This window comes from Artemia franciscana, chromosome 6 (genome assembly GCF_032884065.1).
Source record: "Artemia franciscana chromosome 6, ASM3288406v1, whole genome shotgun sequence".
NCBI classification, from domain to species: domain Eukaryota; kingdom Metazoa; phylum Arthropoda; class Branchiopoda; order Anostraca; family Artemiidae; genus Artemia; species Artemia franciscana.
In genome coordinates, this window is record NC_088868.1 from 39,253,813 (window position 1) to 39,280,223 (window position 26,411).

Below are 26,411 nucleotides of genomic sequence, written 5' to 3' on the forward strand. Positions count from 1 at the left end.
CTTAATACATAAGCACCGATATTTCTATAGTTTTATAGTTTCAGGGATTATAATGCCTTGCGGTGGCGCATTCATTCCAAAATCTACATTGTAATCTACATTGTACATTGTCTTTATTTGAAGCTGCATTAATTTATGTAGAGTTAAGCTGCATAATTGAGCAAGAGCTATTGGAGGAGGAGAGATCAATGGGTCTTTCTGTAGGAGGGAAGAGGGCTTCATTTTTGGGCCAAGCTTTCTTTCTAATTCCAGTGACAAACTCTTAATATAAACACAGAGGAGAGGCAGGAAGGGTGGATATCTACCACCTAAGCTTCCTTCATCTGCAAGAATACATTTAGATTAAGCATACAATATGGGTGGGAAAAAAAAATCCTGTAAAATCACTGGCTCTCTACGGTTACATGCTTTGTTTATGATATCTTGATTCTGTGTCTCTGTAATTTATAAATCATAATGTACTTAAATCTATATTTATAATTTAAAAGTATAAAAATTTTCGCAAATTTCAATGCCAATTCTTCTATAGCAGTTTTTTTTTACATTATTAAATAAATAAAACATGTTTTTAGCTGAAAGTAAGGAGCGACATTAAAACTTAAAACCAACAGAAATTACTTCATATATGAAAGGGGCTGCTTCCTCATCGACGCCCCGCTCTTTACGCTAAAGTTTGACTCTTTCTCTCAACTCCGCTTTTTAAAACAGTAAAAAACTATAGCGTAAAGAGCGGGGCGTTGATGAGGAAGCTGCCCCTTTCATATAAGAAGTAATTTCTGTTCGTTTTAAGTTTTAATGTCGCTCCTTACTTTTAGCTAAAAACACTTATTTTTTATTTAATTTCTGAACGTTTTGAATCAATGCATGTTTTGATTTTGGCTCTCCGCGGAGGAATAATTAACACGAAATTTGAAAGTTTTTTTTTGGCTAAATGGCTTTCTCATAGTTTTGATCGAATGATTTTGAGAAAAAAGGCAACGGTGGAGGAAGCCTAGTTGCCTTGCAATTTTTTGTTGCTTAAAAAGGCAACTACAACTTTTAATTTTTACGAATGTTTTTATTAGCAAAAGATAAACGTAACTTATAAATTAGCTTACGTAACGCACTTTTGTAATCTCAGGTTTTTATTACATATATGAGGGGTTCACCCCCTCGTCAAAACCTCGCTCTTTACACTAAAGCTTAAATTTTGTCCCAATTCATTAAGAATGACCCCTGAATCACAAAAACCGTAGAATGAATAGTTGAAATCACTAAAAATAATTTAGCGTAGAGAGCGGGGAATTAGGAGGAGGTGAGCCCCTCATATGCGTAATAATTTCTGTTCCTTTTAAGCTTTAATGCTGCTCCTTACTTCCAGTTGAAAAAACTTTACATATTTATTTTTTCATTGTTTTTTTTTCAAATAATGCTAGAAAATCCTGCGCTCCCTTCATGGAAATTTTCTTCCCCCATGACAAATTCCTCAAAGGAAAGATCCCCCAACATATCCCCCTCTTGACAACTCCTCCCCCAACCAAAAAGTCCCCCTGAAAACGTCTGTACACTTCCCAATAACGATTACTATATGCAAGCACTGGTCAAAGTTTGTAACTTGTAGCCCCTCCCACGGGGACTGTGGGGGAGTAAGTCGTCCCCAGAAACATAGTTATAAGGTTTTTTTGACTACGCTGAATAAAATGGCTATCTCAGAATTTTGATCCGTTGATTTTGGGAAAACAATTAGCGTGGGAGGGGGCCTAGGTGCCCTCCAATTTTTTTGGTCACTTAAAAATGGCACTAGAGCTTTTCATTTTCGTTAGAATGAGCCCTCTCACAAGATTCTAGGACCACTGGGTGGATACGATCACCCCTGGAAAAAAAAACAAAAAAAAAAACAAACAAACAAATAAACACGCATCCGTGATCTGCCTTCTGCCAAAAAATACAAAATTCCACATTTTCGTAGATAGGAGCTTGAAACTTCTACAATAGGGTTCTCTGATACACTGAATCTGATGGTGTGATTTTCGTTAAGATCGTATGACTTTTAGGGGGTGTTTCCCCCTATTTTCTAAAATAAGGCAAATTTTCTCAGGCTAGTAACTTTTGATGGGTAAGACTAAACTTGATAAAACTTATATATTTAAAACCAGCATTAAAATGCGATTCTTTTGATGTAGCTGTTGGTATCAAAACTCCATTTTTTAGAGTTTTGGTTACTATTGAGCCGGGTCGCTCCTTACAAATCTACAAAAAGGAAGCAGATATAAGCTTTAGCCAATAGAAAGTACCTAGTTGATTTACATAATTAATAATTTCATGTAATTATTTACATAAAAAATCTTCATGTACTTCTTTGTTCGTTGTAAACCTTTTTTATTCTTTAGATGAGTACATTCTAAGACCAAACTGACTATACACGGCGTTTGACAAGAAACAAAAAAAAAACAAAGCAAAGTCTAAAGATAATTGAGAAACACGATAGGAAAATGAAAAAAAAAACTGACAAAATATGAAGAGGAACAAAAATAATTGAGAAAGTAAGAAAGAATAATTGAGAAAGGGGGCAGCTGATTTAACGAAACACATATATAAAGACATTCTAAACGGTGGCCGGCGTATACCCTCCCCCCCCCCCCCGCGGAAAATACCCTAGTGTGGAAAATAAGGCTTTTCAAACTTGCGAATTTTATTTGAGTTTTGTTTCATTATTTTCCGTAGGGAGAAGGAATTTTGGTACTTATATATTATACGCCACTCACTCAAGTTTACACCGTGTAGAACTCACGAGAACAAACCGGTTTCTTCGCTAGTTTCCTTCAGCTTAGCGCGAAACAAGACAAAGACAAGTGACATAATAGACGGGAAATATATAATTTGGGATATATATTTGCATGTAAGGGGAGGGGGTGAAGTATTTGGACAGTTTGAAGTCAGAAAACAATTCTTACTCAATAATGTGCAGAAAAACTGTACCTAACAAATTTTGCATCCAGACCCGCTATACTTTACCCCCCCCCCCTTTAATGTGAAAACACATAACCTAAATTTGTTTCTAAAGTAAAGAAGAAACTAACGAAAAAACCACTTTTTTCTCGAGTTTTACACATCGTGAACTTGAATGAGTGGCGTGTAATACACAAGTACCAAAATTTTTCATGCTGAGAGCCAGCACGGAATTATTTGAAATCGATCAGGAATTAAATTTAAGAAAGCAAGTTTTTTAACTGAAAGTAAGAAGTAACATCAGAACTTGAAACGAACAGAAATTATTGCGTATATGAAACGAGTTGCACCTTCCATAAGGCCCTTTACGCCAAAGTTTTGACTTTTTGTCCTAATTCTCTATGAACGATTCCTGAAACACAATGGCCGTTTAATAAGAACAATAAGCATCGCTCTAAAATTCTATAAAAAAAAAACTTTAACGTAAAGAGCGACGCCTAGATCCATTTTAAACAGAGATACTGGGGATATTTTTGTAAACCCAACTTGTGATATATTAATACAAAGAGAATCAATTAACATCCTTTTTCATTTTGAACCCAGTAGCAACAAAATCAGGTCAATAGAAAGGACGCATTAATTCCCAGGGAAAGAACTCTTGCGAAATCTAATTTTTTAAAGTCTTTCTTTTGTTTAACTCAGTACTTGTTTCAATCTTTTCTTTTGTATTGTTATAATTTATTGAAAAGGTTTGTTTTATATTTAACTGTTTTTCCTTCCATCTCTTTTTTGAGCACCAAGGACGGCTTGATGGAAGCCCCTGTCGAAATATCTGCTATTTCCATTGCTTTTCTATTTTCTATTTTTTCTATTTTCATTGCTTTTCTTCCGCTGGCTAAAAAACAACCTTATTTTCGTGTCTCAATTATTTTTATAGATGTTTTTTCTTCATTTTTTCGGCCAAACGTCAATCTTTTGATATAATCAACTGTTACAAATTTTTGTTTCTTCTCTACATCTAATTTCATCCTTTTTTTCTTTCTTGTTCCACTAAGTTTTATGTAAATGGTGGGTAAATAAATCCTTATTATATAATTTATATAACAAAAAAAATGGTTTTAATATCACAAGACAGTCTTCACTCACCTGAAAAAATGGACTACAAGCAGATAACACTACTTTATGGACCTGCATATGTTTACCTTCAGCAGCAACTGTACAGTCAATTAAAGCTTCATTTCGGAATAGCTCAGAAAACACTGAGGCAAAATTTGTCAAATGGTCATTCCAACGTAGACAATAATGCTGGAGTCCTCCAGACTGCCCTTCACTGTTAGATGACATGGTAAAACGATTGAAAATGCTCTAAGATGCACAAGCAAGCATTCATTGATATTATTGCCCTAGAAAGTATAAACATTATAACCATTTCTTTTGATTGGCTAAGTCTAGAATATTATTTTGTATTTGGTTTTAATAGTATACTATTAATACTTACAAAGGCACTAGATATAGCAATTTTTTTCCAATGAGGCGCTTAAACAACTCTCTATGGTGTTGCAGTGCTGGTGGCAAAAAAAAATCAAAAAAAAAGAAGAAAAAAGAAACAGTGCTACCCAAAATGTGTTTTCTGTGTATGGGAAGGCAACTTTGTCGATTTCTTTGACATTTTCAATGAAAATACCAAAAAAGACATTTTTCAAAAAAAAAGTATTTTTGAAAATCATGGTGGGGCGAAATCTAAGGGGCACACGCCCCAGTACCCTCCCGCAATCAGATACCACTGATCACAAACTGTTGACATTTATGTGGCTACAGATTCTCAACAAATATTTATTATCTTAAATCACAGTTGCCAGCAATGAGGACGAATCCTGTAGATACCAGTCAATGATGATGGTGAATCATCTCTTTGGATGCATCCTAAACTGTGTACCGTGGCTTGTTGCATCAATCTCTGTTAACACCTGACTTAAAGGCTTCAATACTAGAGGACATGACTGTATTTGGTCTAAGGGAGTTCCATAGGCCAACCACACGATTGGAGAAAAAATTTGTTTTGCAGCCCAGTATTAGCACATTTTCAGTAAAACTTCAGGATGTACCCTCTTTTTCTTGAAAGACTGTCCATCTGGAACAGATTAGGGATGATTTAAAGGTTACAGGTCAAATTATAAGCCAATTATTCATCCCCACACCTATGTTAGTATGTAACTACTACTACTGCTAACTCACTGCAGCACCAAGCTGCCTGAGGCCAACACAGCTACGCATGTTCCTCCTCCAACCTAATTTTTTCAAAGCCTCCCTTTTTACACCCTCCCAGGAAGTTCCCATTTCCTTAAGATCTTTATCTATGGCATCCTCCCACCCCAGACAAGGACGACCTGCTTTCCAAGTAACCCCAGACGGTTGGCCAAAAAGGATAATCTTTGGCAATCTGTCATCCTTCATCTGCAGAACATGGCCTAGCCATCTCAACCTTTCTTTCATTATAGCCCTAGAAAGCAGGATTGAACCGCATTTTTTGTACAACCTACTGTTTTAAATACAGTCAGTCAGTCGGGTACCCAGAACAATCCGTAGGCAATTTCTCTGGAAACACCTAGTAAATTTTTGTCCACTTTTCAGAGTGCCCATACTTCAGAGTCATATTTCACAACTGTCATCACTGTAGGTTCCAATATTCTAATCTGGGTTTGTAGACTTATCTTCCTATTCTTTCAAACTTTTTTGAACTGTGAAAAAACACCCTGAGCCTAAGCTACTCTATCTTTAATATCTTCAGTGCTCCCACCATCCTTATTGAAAATACTACCAAGGTAAGTGAAGCTGCCCACCTGATCAGTCCATCAAAATGACCCATATAAAGGGGGATAGAACACAACCCTGCTAAACTCTGATTTAATACAAAACCAATTGCTAACCTCATTTCCTACCTTAACTGCAGTAGTATTATTCTTGTACATAGCACAAACCACTTTAATGTATTTGTCTGGCATACCATGTAAGGATAAGATCTTTGCAAAAGCTCTTCTATCAACAGAATCAACCATATTTAAGAAACTCATTTATCACACTATCAGCAACTGGAGCCTTATTATTTTTTAATCCTTTTAGTACTGTTGCTAATCCTACCTCAAAAAACAAATCTTCCTTCACATCCAAGGTATCACAAACTTTTTCATTTTCATATATATCTTTTCCTGCAACTTTATCTTGGTTTAGCATATTCTCAAAAAGTTCCGCCCATCTCTCTAACTCTTTCCTTATCACTAATTGTTGTCCCATTCCAATCTTTAACTGGGACTAATCCAGACTGACTACTCCCTCTCAATTTATTAACATGGAAGTATAATATTTTACTATTATGCCATCTAGCTGCATCTTCCAGATCCTCAGTAATTTTATCCATGGCCTTCACTTCACATCACCTTATTTCCTATATTTATGTTTCCTTCACTTTTTTTAAATTCCTTTTGTTTTCATATGATCTATCACTCAGATAATTCTTGAACAAACCCCTTCTACTCTTTATTAAACATAAAGCTTTTTTCACTAATATTCCTAGTTGTAGTCTTAACAGTCTTCCTTAAGATACCATTAGCAGCTTCACAAATTGTTTTTCTAAAATTGTTCCATTCATCTTCCACATTGTCAAATTTTACTCTCTCAAGTTTAGCATTCAACTGTTCCTGGAAGGTTTCTCTCAAATTTTCATCTGGGTGTCTACCAACATCATAACTTTCTAGGAGGTATTTACCCTTCTGAAATCTCAGCTTTAAATGAACCTTAGCCACTACTAGATTGTGATCTTTACTTTTAACATCAATAACAGCACTCCTCCATGCTAGTCTTTTGTTTACAATAACATAATCAATAAGGTTTGCTGTGTTACCATCATGTGAATATCATGTCAACTTATGGGCCATTTTACTACCAAACACTATATTGGTTATAACTAGGTTGTTATACCTACAAAATTGCAAAAGTCTTTGCAGTATGGTAGAAAAGGGCAAGTTTTGGAAACCCCCTATACATTTTTTACTCACTACTGTACAAATTCCAGGATTGATTGATCTAGCTTGTTAACTGGAGCAACAATGGACATCCAAAATTCTACTTTAGGTCAGATCAGGCCCTTTAGGAGCTTAGTAATCACTGCTGGGACTTACTCCAGAATGTTCTCTTTAGTATACCAAAAGTTTGGTTGGCTTTGCCTACAACAGATTGCTTGTGTAAACTGAATTTGCTTGTCCAAACCAAAATTCCCACAAATTTTTAGCAGCAACTAGTTGTGAGTAGCTGTTTAGAAAAAACTATCACTGAACTCCATAAGCTATTGAGCATTATTGGCTCCAAAGTATATGACATTACATTGTTGATATTAAATTCTGGTTGCTAGATTTTTGCCCACATTGAGAGTGCATCAAGATCTGCTTGGAGTTCTTAGGTGCTTTTGGGGGTTATAAATCAGACCAATTAATTTGGAATCATCTGCACATTAGCAAGTTTTATTCTTTATGATTGAGGCTGCATCATATATAAGAATATTAAATAAAGTTGGCTGTAACTGTCAGATTATTATTGAAGTAACTGTTAAGAGTAATGCAATTACAGAGTATTTTATGTACTATCCAGGCATAAATAAATGTTTTGAATGAAAATTCAATACTCTGCAACCCAACACAAACACTCCCCCTAGAAGAAAATATCTAAAAATTCAATATTTAGTAATACTTCAAAAATTAGAGTGTTTTAAAAGCATAAACAATGTTCATTTCAGACCCCTGGAGGCCAAATTCTAAGCTCTGTGCAATGGGCATCCATGAAGATGTTGTCAACAGGACAATGCAATTTCTTACCAATAGAAAGCAGGTGGTAAGGGTATTTAGAGATGGTGGATCAATCTTCTTTTCAGAATCAGCAGATGTAAAAAGTGGAAAACCCCAAAGAATGGTTTTGGGTCCAACTTTATTTAATATTTTCATCTGCCTTTAACCATAGAGAACAAAACTTGTTTGTATGTGGAAGATTCCAAAATAATCTGTCCTGTCAATGAACAGTGGAAAACTCCAAGGAATGGTTTTGGGTCCAACTTTGTTTAATATTTCTATCTGCCATCAATCATAGAGAACAAGAATCATAGAGAACAAGAATCATAGAGGAACTTGCTTGTATGTGGAAGATTCCAAAATAATTTGTCCTGTCCATGACCCACAATGTGCCATAGCCATCCAAGCTGATCCTGATGTACTTTCAAAGTGGGAAAAATCCAGGCAGCTTGAATTTAATACCTGCAAATGCAGAGTCATTCACTTTGGAGCAAAGAGCTCTCTGTGCCAAAATTTTAAGGAATACAACAATGGCTCAAAACAGCCATTCATACAAAGTCATAGTGAAAAAGATCTGGAAATATTGGTTGATGATAAGCTTAAGTTAAATTTTCACACATAGTCTGTAGCAGCCAGAGCCAACCAAACTTTTGGTTTAACAAAAAGAATGTTCTGCAGCTGATCACTAAGCTCTTAAAGAGCCTGACCAGACCAAAATTAGAATTTGGGATGTGTATTGCAACTCTAACCAATAAGGATGAATCAGTGAATTACTCTGGAATCAGTATAATGATATGAAACTAAAAACAATAAAGTAATTTCAACATCTTCCATATCCTACCCAAGTATATAAGCTGATGTTACCATCTCTCACTTATAGACAGAGGCAAGGAGATGTATTAATGACATACAAGTTAATACATGACCAGTGTGTGATCCCTAACCTGTTCCAGAGAGTAAGTTCACAGAGTACTAGAGGCTATTCCTTGAAGCTTTACTGAAAACGTGCTAATACCAGACAGCAAAATAAAATCTTTTCTGATCACATAATCAATCCATGGAGCCCCCTTGGCCAGAATGTAGTTAGTCTCCCAGTGTTAGAGACTTCCAGTCTGGAGTTGACAAAGACTGGGAAAATACCTTCCCACAGTATTTTTTAGGCCTTGGATCCATCACTAAAAACTTCATTTTCCTAACTTATCATTTTTCCAAGATAGGAAGAAGTAGCTGAACTAGCAATTTTACCTAAAATGACATTATGGATCAACTATGGACAACAGTAAGGTGAAAAGATAATGCAAAGCAAAATATTCCCAAAAAATCTCACAGGAACCAATTAAGACTCTGAATTCATTCATGAATGTTTTAGGCTACTTTTCTCTCAGCCTAAAATATTTTCTAAGACAAAAAAAAATAAAAACTTATCATTTTTGGTATATAATTACCTTAAATCACATTTGCCAGCAAGATAAGGTGGTAGATCCTCCTGTAGGTTCTTGCTGGTGGTGAGTGATGTAATTATGTTGGCTTAGCTTCCCAGTCTAGCCTCCACTCAGCCCTCTCCCAGTCCCTGTTGACTCCAGCCTTGAAGGAGTTGGGAGTCTCAGCTTGGATGGTAGACTCAGATAGGCTATTTTAGAGGGGGACCACCTGAATGGAAAAGAAGCCATGTCCTTCCCTTCTCCAACATCCAGGCAGGTGAAGCTTCAGACTGTGACCTCTTGAATTGTTAGCCAGGGAAGGGGTGAAGATATGGTTCAGGTGACCAGATTTGAAAATTTTGCATGCCATGATCACATCTCCTCCATATCTTCAATATGTGAGGGTTGGAAGTCTCAGAGACCTTGGGCAATCCTGGTAGGAGCATTATTTAGGCCACAGACCAGTTTGGCTGCTCTCCTTAGAACACTTTCAAGGGCTCTTGTGTCTGTTTTATTTTGGGGGAAGGCCAAAGTCAAGCCAAACTCAAGGTGGGGACAGACAAGGGATTTATAAAGTTTTGTAACCATATATGACTTTCTGGTTACAAAAGAGCACTTAATGAGTCCAAGAGCATGATTAGCTTTTACAACCTGAGCCTGAGCCTGAGTGTGGCTGTGGAATTTTAAACCCTTGTCCACAATGACACCTAAGTCTCTCAAGCATTTTAAGGGAGGGCCTGGGGTAGAGTTAAAGTGAAAGTAACAGTAAATTTGATTATAGACTGGAGTAAGCTAGGGATACCACCAGATAGCTAATTTGACAGTGTATACAGCCTATATACAAATCTTTAAAGTAGCCAACTAGCTAACCAGTATTATGAGCCTAGGAAATATAAGGAAACATGTTAAGAAAACTATTCTTACTCCATAACATGAAGATAAAATCAAAGGCCTAGTTAAAATGGAAAGAACCTTTATTTCTGCTAGTTTTCTTTAGTTTTCCAAAGGAATTCATGAATCTCTTATATATTTACAGGGTATATACACCCACTACCTTAAGGTGCAAAAACATACCAAAAATTACATCCTAAATCTAAATATGACATTAATTTGCATCACAAATGAACTTTACCCACCTAATACTTATAGGATGGTGGATGTTCAGGTGGGCTATCACAGTTTTTCTGAATTAAATAAAGCAAGAATTTCGTTATTATAGTTTAATTCAGAAAAGTTTATGGATAATCGCGTTACCAGAATGTCAAAGAGATTTAGTCCAGAAATTAATTATTTAGGCTTAGATGTTTTTCTAGTTGTGGTGCTGCTGTGACTTATGAGAATGTTCTGAAAAATAAAACTTCCTGTGAACCATTTATGGGACTTACCTATGGGTTCTTGCCTTTAGCAATGAATAATCTTACTAGTATGTTCTTGGTCTAAGTAACTTTTGATTTCAATGAGGTTTTCATTTGAAATTCGGCTAATTTTAAATTCTACTTTAACGTAAATGGATAAACGGGACAAAATCATCAAAAACATGGGGTACTAGTAAGTTAATATAGATAGAAAACATTTCAATTAAGGTTTTGAAATGTTTTTGGAACAAAAAATACACACTTTGTAATAAGAAATTACGAAAAATATGGATGTATTTTCCCAATTTTGCTGAGAACATAAGCTGATTGGTAAACTTTTGTCAAAGCCTTATCTTTGCATTTTCTGCGTTAGCCGAAACTGCAAAGATAACTTCTTGCTGTTATACAAATAAAAAAAAGGGAGAAAACCTTCGAACTCATGGCAATCGAAACTGTGTTTTAGGACAAAATTAACTTATACCTCTACCGTCCAAGCACCTGTACAGAAAAGTTGCCTATAATGCATTACTATCTGTAATAACTTTTCTTTATTTGCCAATCTTTCCTTTGTAGCTAATCAGAGGTTAATAAAAAAAGAAAAAATAGCCCTTGCATATACAATTTCAAATAAAAGTAATTAGCGCAAATATGATTATTTAATACTTTTTCTACTTTCATGTATTCTTAATTGTTATTGCAATTTTTATGTTCTTAGTGAGATTTCTAACTGTTGAAAGTAAATTTTTCCAAGGGCACATCGCTTTCATAAAAGGAAAATGATTTTATGGCACGTTGATGGTTTAAAAAGCTGTATCTCCTCGTTGATGCGCAATATTTCTTCTTATAGAATTCTATAAGTTCTTGGAAATGAAGCTTAACATTCGTTCTTACGACATATCATTTGCAACAGATTCTGAAAATGGATAATTCTTCCGGATTTGGTCTGTTGTTGTGGGCTTTTTTGAGCTGTTCCACCTCTTCCTCGCTAATTTATCTAGTATGGGCTTCCTCCCCTTAGTTGCACAAATTTTTTTGGCGTCAACATATAATGAGTCGGAAGTAATAGGCTTGAGATTGTATGTGGAGGATTTCGACTCTTGTTGATAGAAGAGCATCGTAAAATTTGAGAAACCACGTTGTAACAATATGGGTGCTGAATTGCTGACAACCTAAATTCTATTGTAGGTCATACGGACTTCTTGCTGTCCAATCATAAGCCAGCTTAAGCGCCTCGTGTAGACTCGAGAAGATGTGTCGGTCTCCTTCTTTCACTGATTCTTGGGTCATTTCTTTTCCTGCGGCCAAAATAATTTCAATGATTTAAAGAATATGAAAATTAAAACCTGAAATGTTACAACGTTAAAAAATAAGTTTCTTGTTGATGTTTCGACTGACGAATTTAGACACTTTGACCAATTAAAAGTTTAAGAAACTCATATCCTATTTGTAGGAACATGAAATTAAGTGATATAGAATAATTTACTAGCGCAGCAAGGATTGGACACATAGACAGGGAAGGATGGGGTATTATTCAGCTCATGATGAATAAGGAAGCTGAAAAGCCCTGTTTAAGCCGGGAAGGTATTAATGATAGAATACTAATCGCTTTTTTTTTAAACTCAAACTTCAGAGTATCAGCTATAATAGTATATGCCCCTATAGAACCTACGGACAGAGATACTAGTGTCTCCGATGAAATTTTTCTTACAGTTACAGGAGCAAATAGACAGGGTCCCAGTTAGAAATAGGGTCTTTTTATTAGGAGAGTTTAATGCCCAGTTGGGTGGAAACAGGGATAGAAGATATAATAGTATAGCTGAATTTAATGAAGGAAAAAGAAACAGTAATGGCTACAGACTGTTGCAATTTTGTATGTATAACAATCTTACTGTAACCAACACGGTGTTTGGTCATAAGATAGTCCATGAGTTACAATGGTATTCACATGATGGTAAGACAACATACCCTACTGATTAAGTTATTGTAAACCGAAGACTGACAGGATCAATACAAGATACTAGGGTATATAAGAGTACTGTTATTGATGTTAAAAATAAAGAACATCATCTAGTAGTGTCTAGGGCTAATTTAAAGCTAAAATGTCGGAAGGATAAATACCTTCCCAGAAGTTTTGATGTTGGTTGACTCAAGGATAAGAATTTGAAAGAAACTTTCCAGGAACAGTCGAGTACTAAACTGGAGAGTTTAAAATTTGACAGTGTGGAAAATGGATGGAATACTTTTAGGAAAACAATTTGTGAAGTTACTGAAGATGTTTTAGGGAAGAATGTTAGTACCGCAGCTAGGAATATTATTGAAAAAGCTTTATGTTTAATAGAAAGGATAAGGAACTAGTACAAGAATTTTCTGAGTGATAGATCATATGAAAACAAAGAGAATGTGAAGAAAGTGGAGAAAGTATTAAAATATCGACTAAGGAGGTGTGAAGTGGAGGCCACGGATAAAATTGCCGAGGATAGGAAATATGCAGCTTGAATGCATAATAGTAAAATATTGTACTGGCATGTTAATAAATTAGGAGGGAGTAGTCAATCCGGACTTATCCCAATGAAAGATTGGAACGGGCTACAATTAGTGATAAAAAAGGAGTTAAAGAGAGATGTGCAGAACATTTTTTAAATGCGCTAGATAGAGACAGAGTTACAGGACAAAATATAAAGGAAAATAAAAAAGTTTGTGATACTTGGCTGTGAAGGATGATTTTTTTTCTGAGGAAGAATTAGCAACAATACTAAAAGGATTAAAAAATAATAAGGTTCCAAGTGTTGATAGTGTGGTAAATAAGTTTCTTAAATATGGTGACTCTGTGGCTAGAAATAAATTACCGAAGATTATGAATATGAGTTTTCAAAAAGGGGAAGTATCTAAGGATTTTAGGAAAACCCTAATTAAACCGCTGTATAAGAAAGGTTTCAAGAGTGAATGTGGTGACTATCGAGGCATTAGTCTGGTCTCTGTAGGTAGAAAATTACTCAGTAACATGATTCGTTTTAGACTGAGTGATGATATAAACAAAGTTTAAGAGAAGAACAGTACAGTTTTAGAAAAGGTAGAGAATGTGTTGACCAAATTTTAACTCTTAGGTTAGTAATTGAGAATTGATTAAGTTATCAAACACCTTTGGTCCTGAATTTTATAGATTGTGAGAAATCTTTCGATTCTGTTGACAGAAGAGCTTTAGCGAAGGTCTTATCCTTATATGGTATACCAGACAAATAACATTAAAGTGATTAGTTTTATTGACGAGAATAGCACTGCTGCTGTTAAAGTAGGAAATGAGGCTAGCAGCGGGTTTTATGTTAAATCAGGAGTTAAGCAGGGTTGTGTTCTATTGCCCTTCATATGGATAATTTTGATGGACTTAGTTTTAAGAAGCACAGGAAAGGCAATAGGCGACTACGGAATAAAAAGGGGAGGAAAAAATCTCCTGGACTTATAATTGTACTTATGCTTTAAGCGTTCTAGATAAATTTTTTAGTAAAATGAATAAACTTACAAAGGTTTTGAGAAATCAGGGTGCGAGAATAAGTTTGAAAATTAATATTAAGAATACTAAGTCACTAGGGCTAGGAACAAGTGAACATGAAAATATTCATTGGATAACGAGAAGATTGATTAGGTGGACAGATTCACTTACCTTAGTTGTATTATTAGTAAAGACGGTGGTAGCAGCGAAGATGTTAAAAGTAGAATAGCCAAGGCTCTGGGTGTTTCTTTTTCACAGTTAAAAAAAGTTTGGAAGAATAAGAAGATAAGTCTCCAAAGTAAAATTAGGATATTGGAAGCTACAGTGATGACAGTGGTCAAGTATGACTCTGAAGCAAGGGCAATTCGAAAAGCTGGTGAAGATTTGCTAGATATTTTTCAGATAAATTGTCTACGGATTATTCTGGGTACCCGTCTGACTTACCATATTTCTAACAATAGGCTGTAGGAAAAGTGTGGTTTAATCCCATTTTCTGGGGCTATAAAAAGAGAAAGGTTGAGATGACCTGGGCACGTTCTGTGGAGGAAGGATGATAGATTGCCGAAAGTTTTCCTTTTCGGCCAACCGTCTAGGGCTAAACCAAAAGCAGATTGACCACAGCTGGGGTTGGGAGGATGTCATTAAGAAAGATTTAAATGAAGTGGGAACTTCTTGGGAGGATATAAGAAATGTAATCTTTGAATAGATTGGGATTGAGGAGGAACGGGAATCAAAAATTTTGGTGACCAAGTTTGGCAGCTGTAAAGTAGTAAGAACACCATTATCGTGTCAAATATTTGCAATGTTTTAATGGACTTGCTGTTTATTCTATAGGGGCTCTCTGCAGGACATAAACACCCCACCCCTTCGTAAAAGAAACGTGTGTTCTTGATTTATCTATAGTGCTGCAATAGAATTTATTGGAGGTCCAAGGTATCACAAATTCAGAAGAGAGAATAATAAGGACTTTTTTTCCAAGACAGTGAATGAACAAAGCGCATCTGAATATATCGAATATTATTTACCTCTAACTAATCAGAAGGAGTTAAGATCACCTTTGACAGGATTCTCCTAAAATTCAAACGCTTGCACCTTCTTTGCTACTTGTACACAAAGGTTTTGCTTTCTGTTGGATTACATAAGGTCCAATGGGTTCACCTACTGGATTGATAGGTCATCAAGTGAACGTTGTAACTCTTGGATCGGATCATAAGGCAAATCTGTATCTTCAAAACAATCTAGATTGGCTACTGAAAGGCAAGGATTTATTATAATTCCTTAGTATTTCTCAATAACAATAGGGGTACAATCCATGAAAGAGTGGGGCTGGGGTTTTGCTATTGACCCATCCCACTCCCCTAACCGTAAAAGTTTAAGGCCTTTTGCATCATTTGTTCTTTACTGAAAACGAATTTATTACAGATATTTTCTTTTATGATTACAACATTGGAAAATGAAAATTGCAGTGAAATAAAATATTAAATTACTCAGTGTCCAGCAATTAATATCATTATATACCAAATACTTAGTTTATTTTCATTTCTTCATTGAAGTTATCTTGATTATAATAGTGAATTATTTTTTATTTGTCGATGAAGTCTTAAAAAAAGCCCATCTCTCAAGACATATATATTTTTTATATAAAACACAACTGGCGTAATAAGCTTTCATCTTTTACCACTAGGGGAGGGGGAGGGGCAGTAGTCAAACTCTTGTTTGTAGTGTGTTATTGTTTGTTTTAAGTTTAATTGGATATTCAATTTAATTTACGCTTGCTTTAAGGTTTATTTACTCATTTTTATTAGCGTCTGTTATCTCTATGTTTGCTGTGATTGTTCATGTAATGTCTATTCATTTTGGGTTTAATTATTTTTGGTCGTTGTGAATTCAAATTTTATTGGAACTTATGTCTACTGGTCTTAAGCTTAATATTGCTCCTTGCCTTTCTTTGGAAAAATTCTTTTTCAGAAAGTTTCTCTAATTTGCCCGAACAAAAAACCTCTTTTTACACCTTCCCAGGAAGTTTCCATTTCCTTTAAATCCCTCTATTAAGATTTTCCTCGGTCTCAACCACGAAGGAATAGCCTTTCGCTTAGCCCCAGACTATTGGCTAAAAAGGAAAATTTTTGGCTGTTTGTCATTCTTCATCCGCAAAACGTGCTCTAGTGATTTCAAACTTTTTCTCATTATAGCCCTAGAAAGTGGGATTAAAACACACATTTGGCATAGCCTACGAAATATTTGTTTGAAATGCGGTCAGTCATCCGGATACCCAAGACAATACGTAAGCAATTTCTCTGGATAACATCTAGCGAATATATCTAATCTTTGTTTACAGACTTATCTTCCTATTCTTCCAATTTTTTTTTTAACTCTGAAAAAATGCACTGAGCATTGGCTATTTTTTACTGCTCCCACCGGCTTTACTAATATTGCTACCAAGGTAAGTGAAGCGGTCCACCTGATCAGTCTTTACGTTATCCAGCATCACCTTTTCATCTTCACTTACTCATAGCCTTAGTGACTTAGTCTTATTAACAATAATTTTTAAGCCTTTTCTAGCACTCTGAACTCACAAAACCTCTAAAAGTTCATTAATTTTGCTCACACTTTCATCTACGATGCTTATATCATCAACACAATCTAGGTCCAGGAGAGTTTTTCCTTGCCCATTTGAGTCCATGGTCTTTCATTGCCTTTCCTGTGCTCCTTAAGACAAAATCCATCAAAATTATCTATATAATGGGGGATAAAACATAGTCCTGCTTAGATCCTAGTTTGAAACGAAACCGGCCACTAATCTCATTTCTTAGCTTACCCACAGCAGTCTCGCAAATGGCAGAAATCACTGTAGTGTATTTGTATGGTATACCTTTCAAGGGTAAGATAATCGCTAAAGCTCTTTTGTTGACAGAATCGGACGATTACTTATAACCTACAAAACTGAGGACCTAGGGTGTTTGAAAACTCAAGCACTTCTTAATTATTAACCTAAGAGTAAAAATTTGGTCGACACATCCTCTGTCTTTTCTAAAGCCGCACTGTTTTTCTCTTATAACTTTGTCTTCAGTATATCTCATTCTAAAAAGAATTATATTACTAAGTAACTTGCTACCTATATGACTTTGACAAATGCCTTGATAATTAATAAATTCACTCTTATTATCTTCTTATACAGTGATTTAATTAATGTTTTCTAAAATCGCCAGATACTTTAAACTTTTCAAAAATCATAATCGTAATCTCTCAATAGCTTATTTCCAGCATTAGAGCAACCATATCGAAGAGAAAAATTTACAACATTGTCAACACCACGAGCTTTATTATTTTTCGATTCTTTTAGTACTTTCGCAAATATTTTTCTCATAAACCAAATCTTCCTTCACATCCAAGGTATCACAAACTTTTTCATTTTCCTCTGTATCCTTTTCTGCAGCTCTATCTTCTTTTTGCGGATTCTCAAAATATTCTACCCATCTCAATTTAATTCTTTTCTTATCACTAATTGTGGCCTGTTCCTATCTTTAACTGGGAAAAGTGCGGATTGACTAATCCCTCTCAATTTATTAGCATGCCAGTACAGTATTTTACTATTATGTCGTCTAACTGTAGCTTTCAGATCTTCGGCAATTTTATCCATGGCTTCCACTTCACACCTACTTAGCTCATAGTTTAATACTTTCTCCACTTTATTTTCATTTGTTTTTTTTTCATATGATCTATCACTCAGATAGTTGTTATACCCCTCCTCCTGTCTATTAAATGTAAAGCTCTTTTACTAATATTCCTAGCTGCACTCCTATCTTTCTTCCCTAAGACACCATCAGCAATTTCACAAATTGTTTTCTTAAAATTATTCTACCCATCATACACATCATAAAATTTCAAACTCACCAATTTAGTGTTCAGCTGTTCCTGGGAAAACTATCTCCAATTTTTATCCTGGTGTTACCATAACCATAACTCCCCAGGAGTTTGTTATCCTTCCGAAATTTTAGCTTTAAATTAACCCTAGGTAATAGATGGTAATCTTTAGTTTTAACATCAATAACAGCACTTTTAAATACCCTAGCATTTTGTCTTGATCCTGCCAGTCTTCAGCTTACAATAACAAGACCGATTAGAGTTGATATCTTACCATGATGTGAATACCATGTTAAATTATGGGCTATTATGTGACCAAACAAATAGATTATTATACATACAAATTTGCAGCAATCTCTGTACCCATCACTTGCTTCTTTTCCCAAACAAAACTATCTTAGGCTAGGATACCACCTATCCCTATTTCTAATGGCCTGGGAGTTAAAATCACCTAATAAAAACACCATATTTCTACCTGGGTCCCTGTCTATTTCCTTTTGTAACTGTAACTAAATTTTATCTAAGTCAGTAGTATCTCAGTCGGTCGGTTTTAATGAGACAAATACCACTATAACTGACACCCTGAACTTCTCAGTCATAAAATGAGTGATAACTATTCTATTATTAATACCTTCCCAACATTAACAAGAGTCAATAGCTTCCTTATTTATCGTAAGCCCTACTCCCTGTCTATTTGCCTCATCCTTCCTTCCTCTGTAAATAAATTCATGAATGAAGCATGAATTCCTAATTTCATGCTTCCTATCATTGGGATACGAGTTTATAAAACTCATAATAAGTCCAGTTCAAATTGTCTGAATTCGTAAGTCATAATGTTAATACCATGGTTATTTTTAACGTCGTAACATCCCAAGTTTCGATTTTACTATTCTTTAAATCACCGAAATTATTTTGGACTCAGGAAAAGCAATGGTCCAGAATACCAGTGCTGGACGGAGACCAACACATCTTCCAAAGTCTACACTGAAGTGCTTGAATCGGCTCTGAACCGGACAGCAAGAAGTTCATCGAGCTCCATTATGAATGGAGGCATTGTGCAATCCTAAGGTCATCTTGGTCACAACATGGTTTTCGGCACTGGACGATGCTCTTCTATCAGCAAGAGTTCGAATCCCGAAGAGATAGTCTTTAGCCTATTACTTCGGACTCATCATATGGTCATGTCTACAAATATTATACAATTATGGGGAGGTAACCCACAGTTAATAGATAAATTGGCTAGGAAGAGATAGGAAAATATTAGAGACAAATGAGCCGTAAGAAAATTTTCCTCGCATTTCAAATGAATAGCATCGACTTGGTCAATACCAGATGAATGTTTCCATTATAATTTTTTGATCGTATCTCAGGACCACAAAATATTCATCGAGCTGAGTATCCAGAAATTGATCCAAGGCTACTTCATAAGATGGCTCTATGATGGGATCAGGGACAGGAAGCTCAGATTCATATTATGCATACAATTCCGCTTCTGGAATTTCAGCTGAGGCCGTTGGCAAAGAAAGGGGTGCTGAGGGAGAGAAAAATTTAAATTCCATGTTTCAATCTTGGTTTGAACGGGCAGAATAGCTATTAATCAGATCTCTACGATGCCGAGCAAGAGTTTTGGAAAACTTCCGTTTTGAAGAGATTTGTATGTCATTCATATACCCAATAGTAGGGTGCCGTCACTGTTTCTATATAGAAAACCAAAACTTTTCTTGTCCACATGATGTAAGAAGCTCTGGATTTGTGTACAATCCAGGAACGGCTCCTTTGAAGACACGTTGCATTGCGACAGCTTATTTTTTGGCAAGGCGAAGGGCATTAAATACTTCATCACAGTATATATCAAAACAAATCAGGACTTTATTCCTAAGAATAAAGGATGGAGGTGAAATGGGACATTAATTTTACTTAGAATTGAGTCAAACGATTCGGGGAACTGAGTTTGGTTAATTTTTGACCAATTACGACGATACAGCTGAGCTGAAGAATCATGTACTAGTGTACAACTTTGAGAAACCCAAGATCCGCACACAGACAGTTCAAGTTATGGGTAAGATATCAGACAGCTGATAATCAAATATAATGTTAACTTTATCGCCTATCAGATTTAAAGATACAGCGAGGTTATCCAAACTAGAGCTTCGTGAAGAAATGTGAATATACGTAAATCGGACATTTTGTATAATAAATGCAAAAATTCACTAAATAATCCCTTAACTATAGTAGTACGTGGAGACACCTGAGAATCTGGTAGAGACAAATTACAATTAAAGCTTCTGGTTATAATACAAGGTAAAACTAGACGCCAAATTTTCAGCTTTCTAGCAGGCACTGTGTTTCATACGCGGAATGTTTTCTATGGGGAAATGGGAGCATGCGTCAATCTTGGGGTAGATTCAGGTGGATATGAAGTCTTGAACATAATTTTCAACGAGAACGAGTAATGACCAGTTTCTATCCATGTTTACCAGCTTTCAGAAGCATTGCTCCGTGCATAAGAGAGTCAAATGCACGTCTAACATAATGTTCCCCCAAAACGAGGCTTTTTCCAAACGATTCTGCATCAATCGGGGCATTCGCAACAGAAATTAAACTGTCGGCACACCTAGCTAGCATCTTGCTTAAATCCTTACTTGTGTGGAGGGGTATAGCAGACTTTTCCCTAATAAATAATAGCTCAAAGTGCTTGCAAAGGGATGTAGCTACGCTAATATGGCTGAATGAGTGGAAATTATCTGCATAATCAGAGACAGATGAGCAATAAGAAGTTTTGCCCCGTATTTAAAATGAATGAAGCTATAGAAACAAATAAGTGACAACTCTTCACCTTCCCCTTTCTTGACTGGGATTAGTTTTCTACGCAGAAATGAGAGCATGCGTTTATCTTGGGGTAGCTTCAGGCGGATATGAAGTCTTGAACATAATTCCTGACGAGAATGATTAATGGCCAGTTTCAATCCACGTTTACCAGCTTTCAGAAGCATTGCTGCGCGGATAAGGGAGTTGAATGCACGTCTGACATCGTTTCCCTTCAAAACAAGGCTTTCTCCCAAACGATTCCGCATCAATCCGGGCATTTGCAACAGCAGCTAAACTGTTAGCACACCCAGTACCTTGCTGAAATCCTTACTGGTGTGGAGGGATATTGCACCCTTTTTCAAGCACACTGATAAATATTAGCTCAAAGTGCTTGCAAAGGGATGTAGCTACAGTTATAAAGCTGACTAAGTGGAAATCTTCTGCATAAGCATAGACAGATGAGCCGTAAGAAGTTTCGCCCCGTATTTAAAATGAACGACACCAACCTTGTCTATACCAAATTGACGTTTCCATTTTAATTTTTGGATGTCATCTTTGATAAAAAAGATACTGACCTCAAATCTTCATTAGATTGACCATCCAGAAACTGATCCAGAGCTACTTTATAAGATTGCTCAATGATGGGATTAGGAGTAAAAAACTCAGATTCATAATATGCATAGCATTCAGCTTTTGGAATGTCGGCTGAGGGCGGCGACAAAGAAGAGGGTACTAAGGAGGAGAAAAATTTTAAAACTATACTACGATCTTGTTTTGCACGGGCAGAACAGCTCTTAATCAGATCTCTACGATACTGGGCAAGCATTTTAGAAAAATTCCGCTTTTTATAGATCCCTATGTCATTCACATATCCAGTAGAAAGACAACCAAACTCTTTCATATAGAAAACCAAAACTTTGCTTGTCTAAATGACGTAAAAATGATTCGGATTTCTGGACTATTCAGGAAAGATTCCTTTGAAGACACATTGCATGGGAACACCTTGTTTTTCTGAAAAGTGGAGGTCATAACGTATTTCAGCACAAAATATATTAAGATAAATCATGACTTCATTCTTAGGAAACGTGGTGTGACTTTTAAAGGAAGTGAAACGGGACATCTATTTTACTTATAGTCGAGTCAACTGACTCGAGGAACTGAGTCTGGTCTCTGACCAATAATGACGATACTACCACGGTGAGAAATCATATGCTAGTGGACTACCTTGAGAAACCTAAGATGGCACACCAATAGTTCAAGTTAAAGGTAATTGGTCAGATAAATGATAATTAAACTAGCTGTTGGGATGGCGCTTCGCGCCACCACAGCACCTAGTTGGTGGGGAGCTTCGCGCCAACCCCCCAAGCCCCCCCCCGCGCGTGTAAGTCATTACGCGCCATATTAGTTACGCACCATTGTAGTTGTGTCCCTGTGTCCCACCTGTGAATAGAGATAGATATAAATATATATTTTTAACTACGTAAAACATGCGAATATACAACATTCTTCGCTGTCCCATTGTCTGTGCATATAAATAGATTGTCAGGTTTACTGACTCTTGAACATGCAACATATAATTGTCCATGGGAAAAACAATCCGTATTCAGATCTATACCTCATTATTCTAATGATGTGTCCCTGTGTCCCGGTCGTCATTTATATTCCCTGTGTCCTGGTGTCCCGGTCGTCATTTGTGTCCCGATGTCCCGGTCTGTAATTTCTATTCGAACAATCCCTGTGTCCTGGTTGTCATTTATATATCCCGCCTGTGCCCCCGGCGTCCCCGTTGTAGTTTTGTCCCTGTGTCCCGGTCGTCATTTATATTCCCTGTGTCCTGGTCGTGATTTGTGTCCGGGTGTCCCAGTCTGTAATTTCTCTTTGAAGTTCCCGGTCGTCATTTATATTCCCTCTGTCTCGGTTGTCATTTGTGTCCCGGTCTGTAATTTATCTTTGAGTGATTTTTCTTTTTAGTTAGTTTTTTACCTTTTTTCTTTTTTCAGTTTTCTTTTTCTTCTTTATTTTTCAGCGTCACTATGAAGTACATATCGCCGAACCTTTGTTTTTTTTTTTTATTTAAATCTGGTAAGCATTGATGACCTTATCCAAGTCAAAATCCCAAACCCAATCATCATCGCTATCATTTTTAGTTTTGATATGTTTTGACTCTCGCTGTCCAGGTGGATTTTCATCTAACTCCGCGGTTTTGCGTTCTTTAGCCGCAAACCTGTTTTCTTGCTGTTCTTGTGATTCCTCGGCACGCTTTTTTTTCTTACTTTCTCTATCAGTCGCAAGCCTGTTTTCTTGCTGTTCTTGTGATTCCTCGGCACGCTTTTTTTTCTTACTTTCTCTATCAGTCGCAAGCCTGTTTTCTTGCTGTTCTTGTGATTCCTCGGCACGCTATGCGAATATGCAACATTCTTCGCTGTCCCATTGTCTGTGCATATAAACAGATTGTCAGGTTTACTGACTCTTGAACATGCAACATATAATTGTCCATGGGAAAAACAATCCGTATTCAGATCTATATTTCATTATTCTAATGATGTGTCCTTGTGTCCCGGTCGTCATTTATATTCTCTGTGTCCCGGTCGTCAATTGTGTCCCGGTGTCCCAGTTTGTAATTTCTCTTTGAGTGTCCCGGTCGTCATTTATATTCCCTGTGTCCCGGTGTCCCGGTCGTCTTTTGTGTCCCGGTGTCCCGGTCTGTAATTTCTTTTCGAACAATCTCTGTGTCCCGGTCGTCATTTATATATCCTGCCTGTGCCCCCGGCGCCCCCGTTGTAGTTGTGTCCCTGTGTCCCGGTCGTCATTTATATTCTCTGTGTCCCGGTCGTGATTTGTGTCCGGATGTCCCAGTCTGTAATTTCTCTTTGAGGTTCCCGGTCGTCATTTATATTCCCTCTGTCTCGGTCGTCATTTGTGTCCCAGTCTGTAATTTCTCTTTGAGTTTTTTTTTTTAGTTTTTTTTTAGTTTTTTACCGTTTTTCTTTTTTCAGTTTTCTTTTTCTTCTTTAATTTTCAGCGTCACTATAAAATACATATCGCCGAACCTTTGTTTTTTTAACTTAAATCTGGTAGGCATTGATCACCTTATCCAAGTCAAAATCCAAAACCTAATCATCATCGCTATCATTTTCAGTTTTGATATGTTTTGACTCTCGCTGTCCAGGTGGATTTTCATCTAACTGCGCGGTTTTGCGTTCTTTAGCCGCAAGCCTGTTTTCTTGCTGTTCTTGTGATTCCTCGGCACGCTTTCTTTTCTTACTTTCTCTATAAGCCGCAAGCCTGATTTCTTGCTGTTCTTGTGATTCCTCGGCACGCTTTCTTTTCTTACTTTCTCTATCAGCAGCAAGTTTTTTGGCATAGACTCTTTGAGCAGCTTCCTCGGCTGTTGCCATTGTAGGTTCTTCAGTCATTTTACAATTAAACATTTTTCCGTGAACGAATGTCTTAAATACCTTTAATGACGTCATCGTCATAACAAACATGACGACAACTAACTTCATGACGTCAGTCGATACACAAACATGACTTCACTCGATACACACACAGACAACTTATTTATATATATATACTAGCTGTTGGGGTGGCGCTTCGCGCCACCCCAACACCTAGTTGGTGGGGGCGCTTCGCGCCCCCCCAAGCCCCCCCGCGCGCGTAAGTCGTTACGCGCCATATTAGTTACGCGCCATTGTAGTTGTGTCCCTATGTCCCACCTGTGAATATAGATATATATATATATATATATATATATATATATATATATATATATATATATATATATATATATATATATATATATATATATATATATATATATATATATATATATATATATATATATATATATATATATATATATATATGTTTTTAACTACGTAAAACTTGCGAATATACAACATTCTTTGCTGTCCCATTGTCTGTGCATATAGATAGATTTTCAGGTTTACCGACTCTTGAACATGCAACACATAATGGTCCATGGGAAAACAATCCGTATTCAGATCTATACCTCATGATTCTAATGATTGCCCTTGAGCTTTGTTGATGGTGATTGCTAATCGACCATTCCCTGAGTCGCCATCGTCATTTATATATCCCCCTGTGCACCCCGGCGTCCCCTTTGTAGTTATGTCCCTGTGTCCCGGTCGTCATTTATATTCCCTGTGTCCCGGTCGTCATTTGTGTCCCGGTGTTCCAGTCTGTGATTTCTCTTTGAGTGTCTCGGGCGTCATTTATATTCCCCCTGTGCCCCCCGGCGTCCCCATTGTAGTTGTGTCCCTGTGTCCCGGTCGTCATTTATATTCCCTGTGTCCCGGTCGTCATTTGTATCCCGGTGTCCCGGTCTGTATATACATTCGTTTTTTAGTTTTGTTTTTCTCCTTTATTTTTTTCCTCTTTTCTTTTTTTTCTTTTTTAGTTTATTTAGATTTTAAGATTTTTTAGTTTTTTTATTAGTTTTTAGTTTTTTTGTAGTTTTTACCATTTTTTTAGTTTTTTTTTTTACTTATGTCCTGGTCGTCATTTATACTCCCTGTGTCCCGGTCGTCATTTGTGTCTCGGTGCTTGTTGATTGCTAATTTATATTATATTTATATTTATATTTTTTATATTTATTAATATTTTTTTAGTTTTCTTTTTCTCTTATTTTTCAGTTTTTCCTTTTTTTTAGTTTTTTCTTTTTTAGTTTTTAGTTTTTTTTGTTTTTTACCTTTTTTTAGTTTTTTTAGTTTTTTTAGTTTTTTAGCTTTTTTAGTTTTTTTATTAGTTTTTAGTTTTTTTTTTAGTTTTTGCCTTTTTTTAGTTTTTTCAGTTTTTTTTGTTTTTAGTTTTTTACCTTTTTTTTAGTTTTTTTTAGTTTTTTAGCTTTTTTAGTTTTTTTTTCTTTTTAGTTTTTTTTGTAGTTTTTACCTTTTTTAGTTTTTTTTCTTCTTTTGTATTAGTGTGAAATAATTCAGACGTCATATGCGGACAAACACGACGTCACTCGACAGACAGACAGACAGACATAACCCACAAACAACTTATTTTTATATATATTTATTCATATTTTCTTAGTTTTCTTTTTCTCTTTTATTTTTCAGTTTTTTCCTTTTTTTTAGTTTTTTTCTTTTTTAGTTTTTAGTTTTTTTTAGTTTTTTACCTTTTTTTAGTTTTTTTTTAGTTTTTTTAGTTTTTTAGCTTTTTTAGTTTTTTTATTAGTTTTTATTTTTTTTGTAGTTTTGCCTTTTTTTATTTTTTTCAGTTTGTTTTTAGTTATTAGATTTTTACCTTTTTTTAGTTTTTTTTTAGTTTTTTAGCTTTTTTAGTTTTTTTTTCTTTTTAGTTTTTTTTGTAGTTTTTACCTTTTTTAGTTTTTTTCTTCTTTTGTATTAGTGTGAAATAATTCAGACGTCATATGCGGACAAACATGACGTCACCTGATCCACAGATCCACAGATCCACACACAGACAACTTATTTATATATATATATATATATATATCATGAAAAGAGAAATCACTAATGCTACAGCACAAACACAAAAAAAAAAAAAAAAAAAAAAAAAAAAAGAGACAGAAGGAGAAAAGGAAGACTGTTTTCCTAAATTAGTGATTAATATAGACTAGTACTTGAATGCGGCCTTAACCCTACTCATCCATACAATCACATAGGTCAAACAGCAGAGCCACACACAATCAACCATAAAGAATAATCCATGGACAGGCAGTCAT

The 26,411-nt window shown here is 35.8% G+C and overlaps 1 protein-coding gene across 2 annotated transcripts in view; it reads right to left on the bottom strand.

Moving 5' to 3' along the window:
• The window catches only part of LOC136028410 (longitudinals lacking protein, isoforms H/M/V-like), a 203,602-nt gene extending 192,918 nt beyond the window's left edge, over window positions 1-10,684 (bottom strand). The window contains exons 1-2 of one of the 2 annotated variants that reach the window (XM_065706243.1): window positions 10,570-10,684; window positions 4,075-4,331 (exon numbers count right to left, since the gene is read on the bottom strand). In XM_065706243.1, the coding sequence (XP_065562315.1) occupies window positions 4,075-4,272 (198 nt within the window). In that variant the 5' untranslated portion in view covers window positions 4,273-4,331; window positions 10,570-10,684. The remainder of the gene's footprint in view (window positions 1-4,074; window positions 4,332-10,569) is intronic. The other variant, XM_065706244.1, reaches the window with a different exon arrangement.
• Window positions 10,685-26,411: the final 15,727 nt, after the last annotated feature.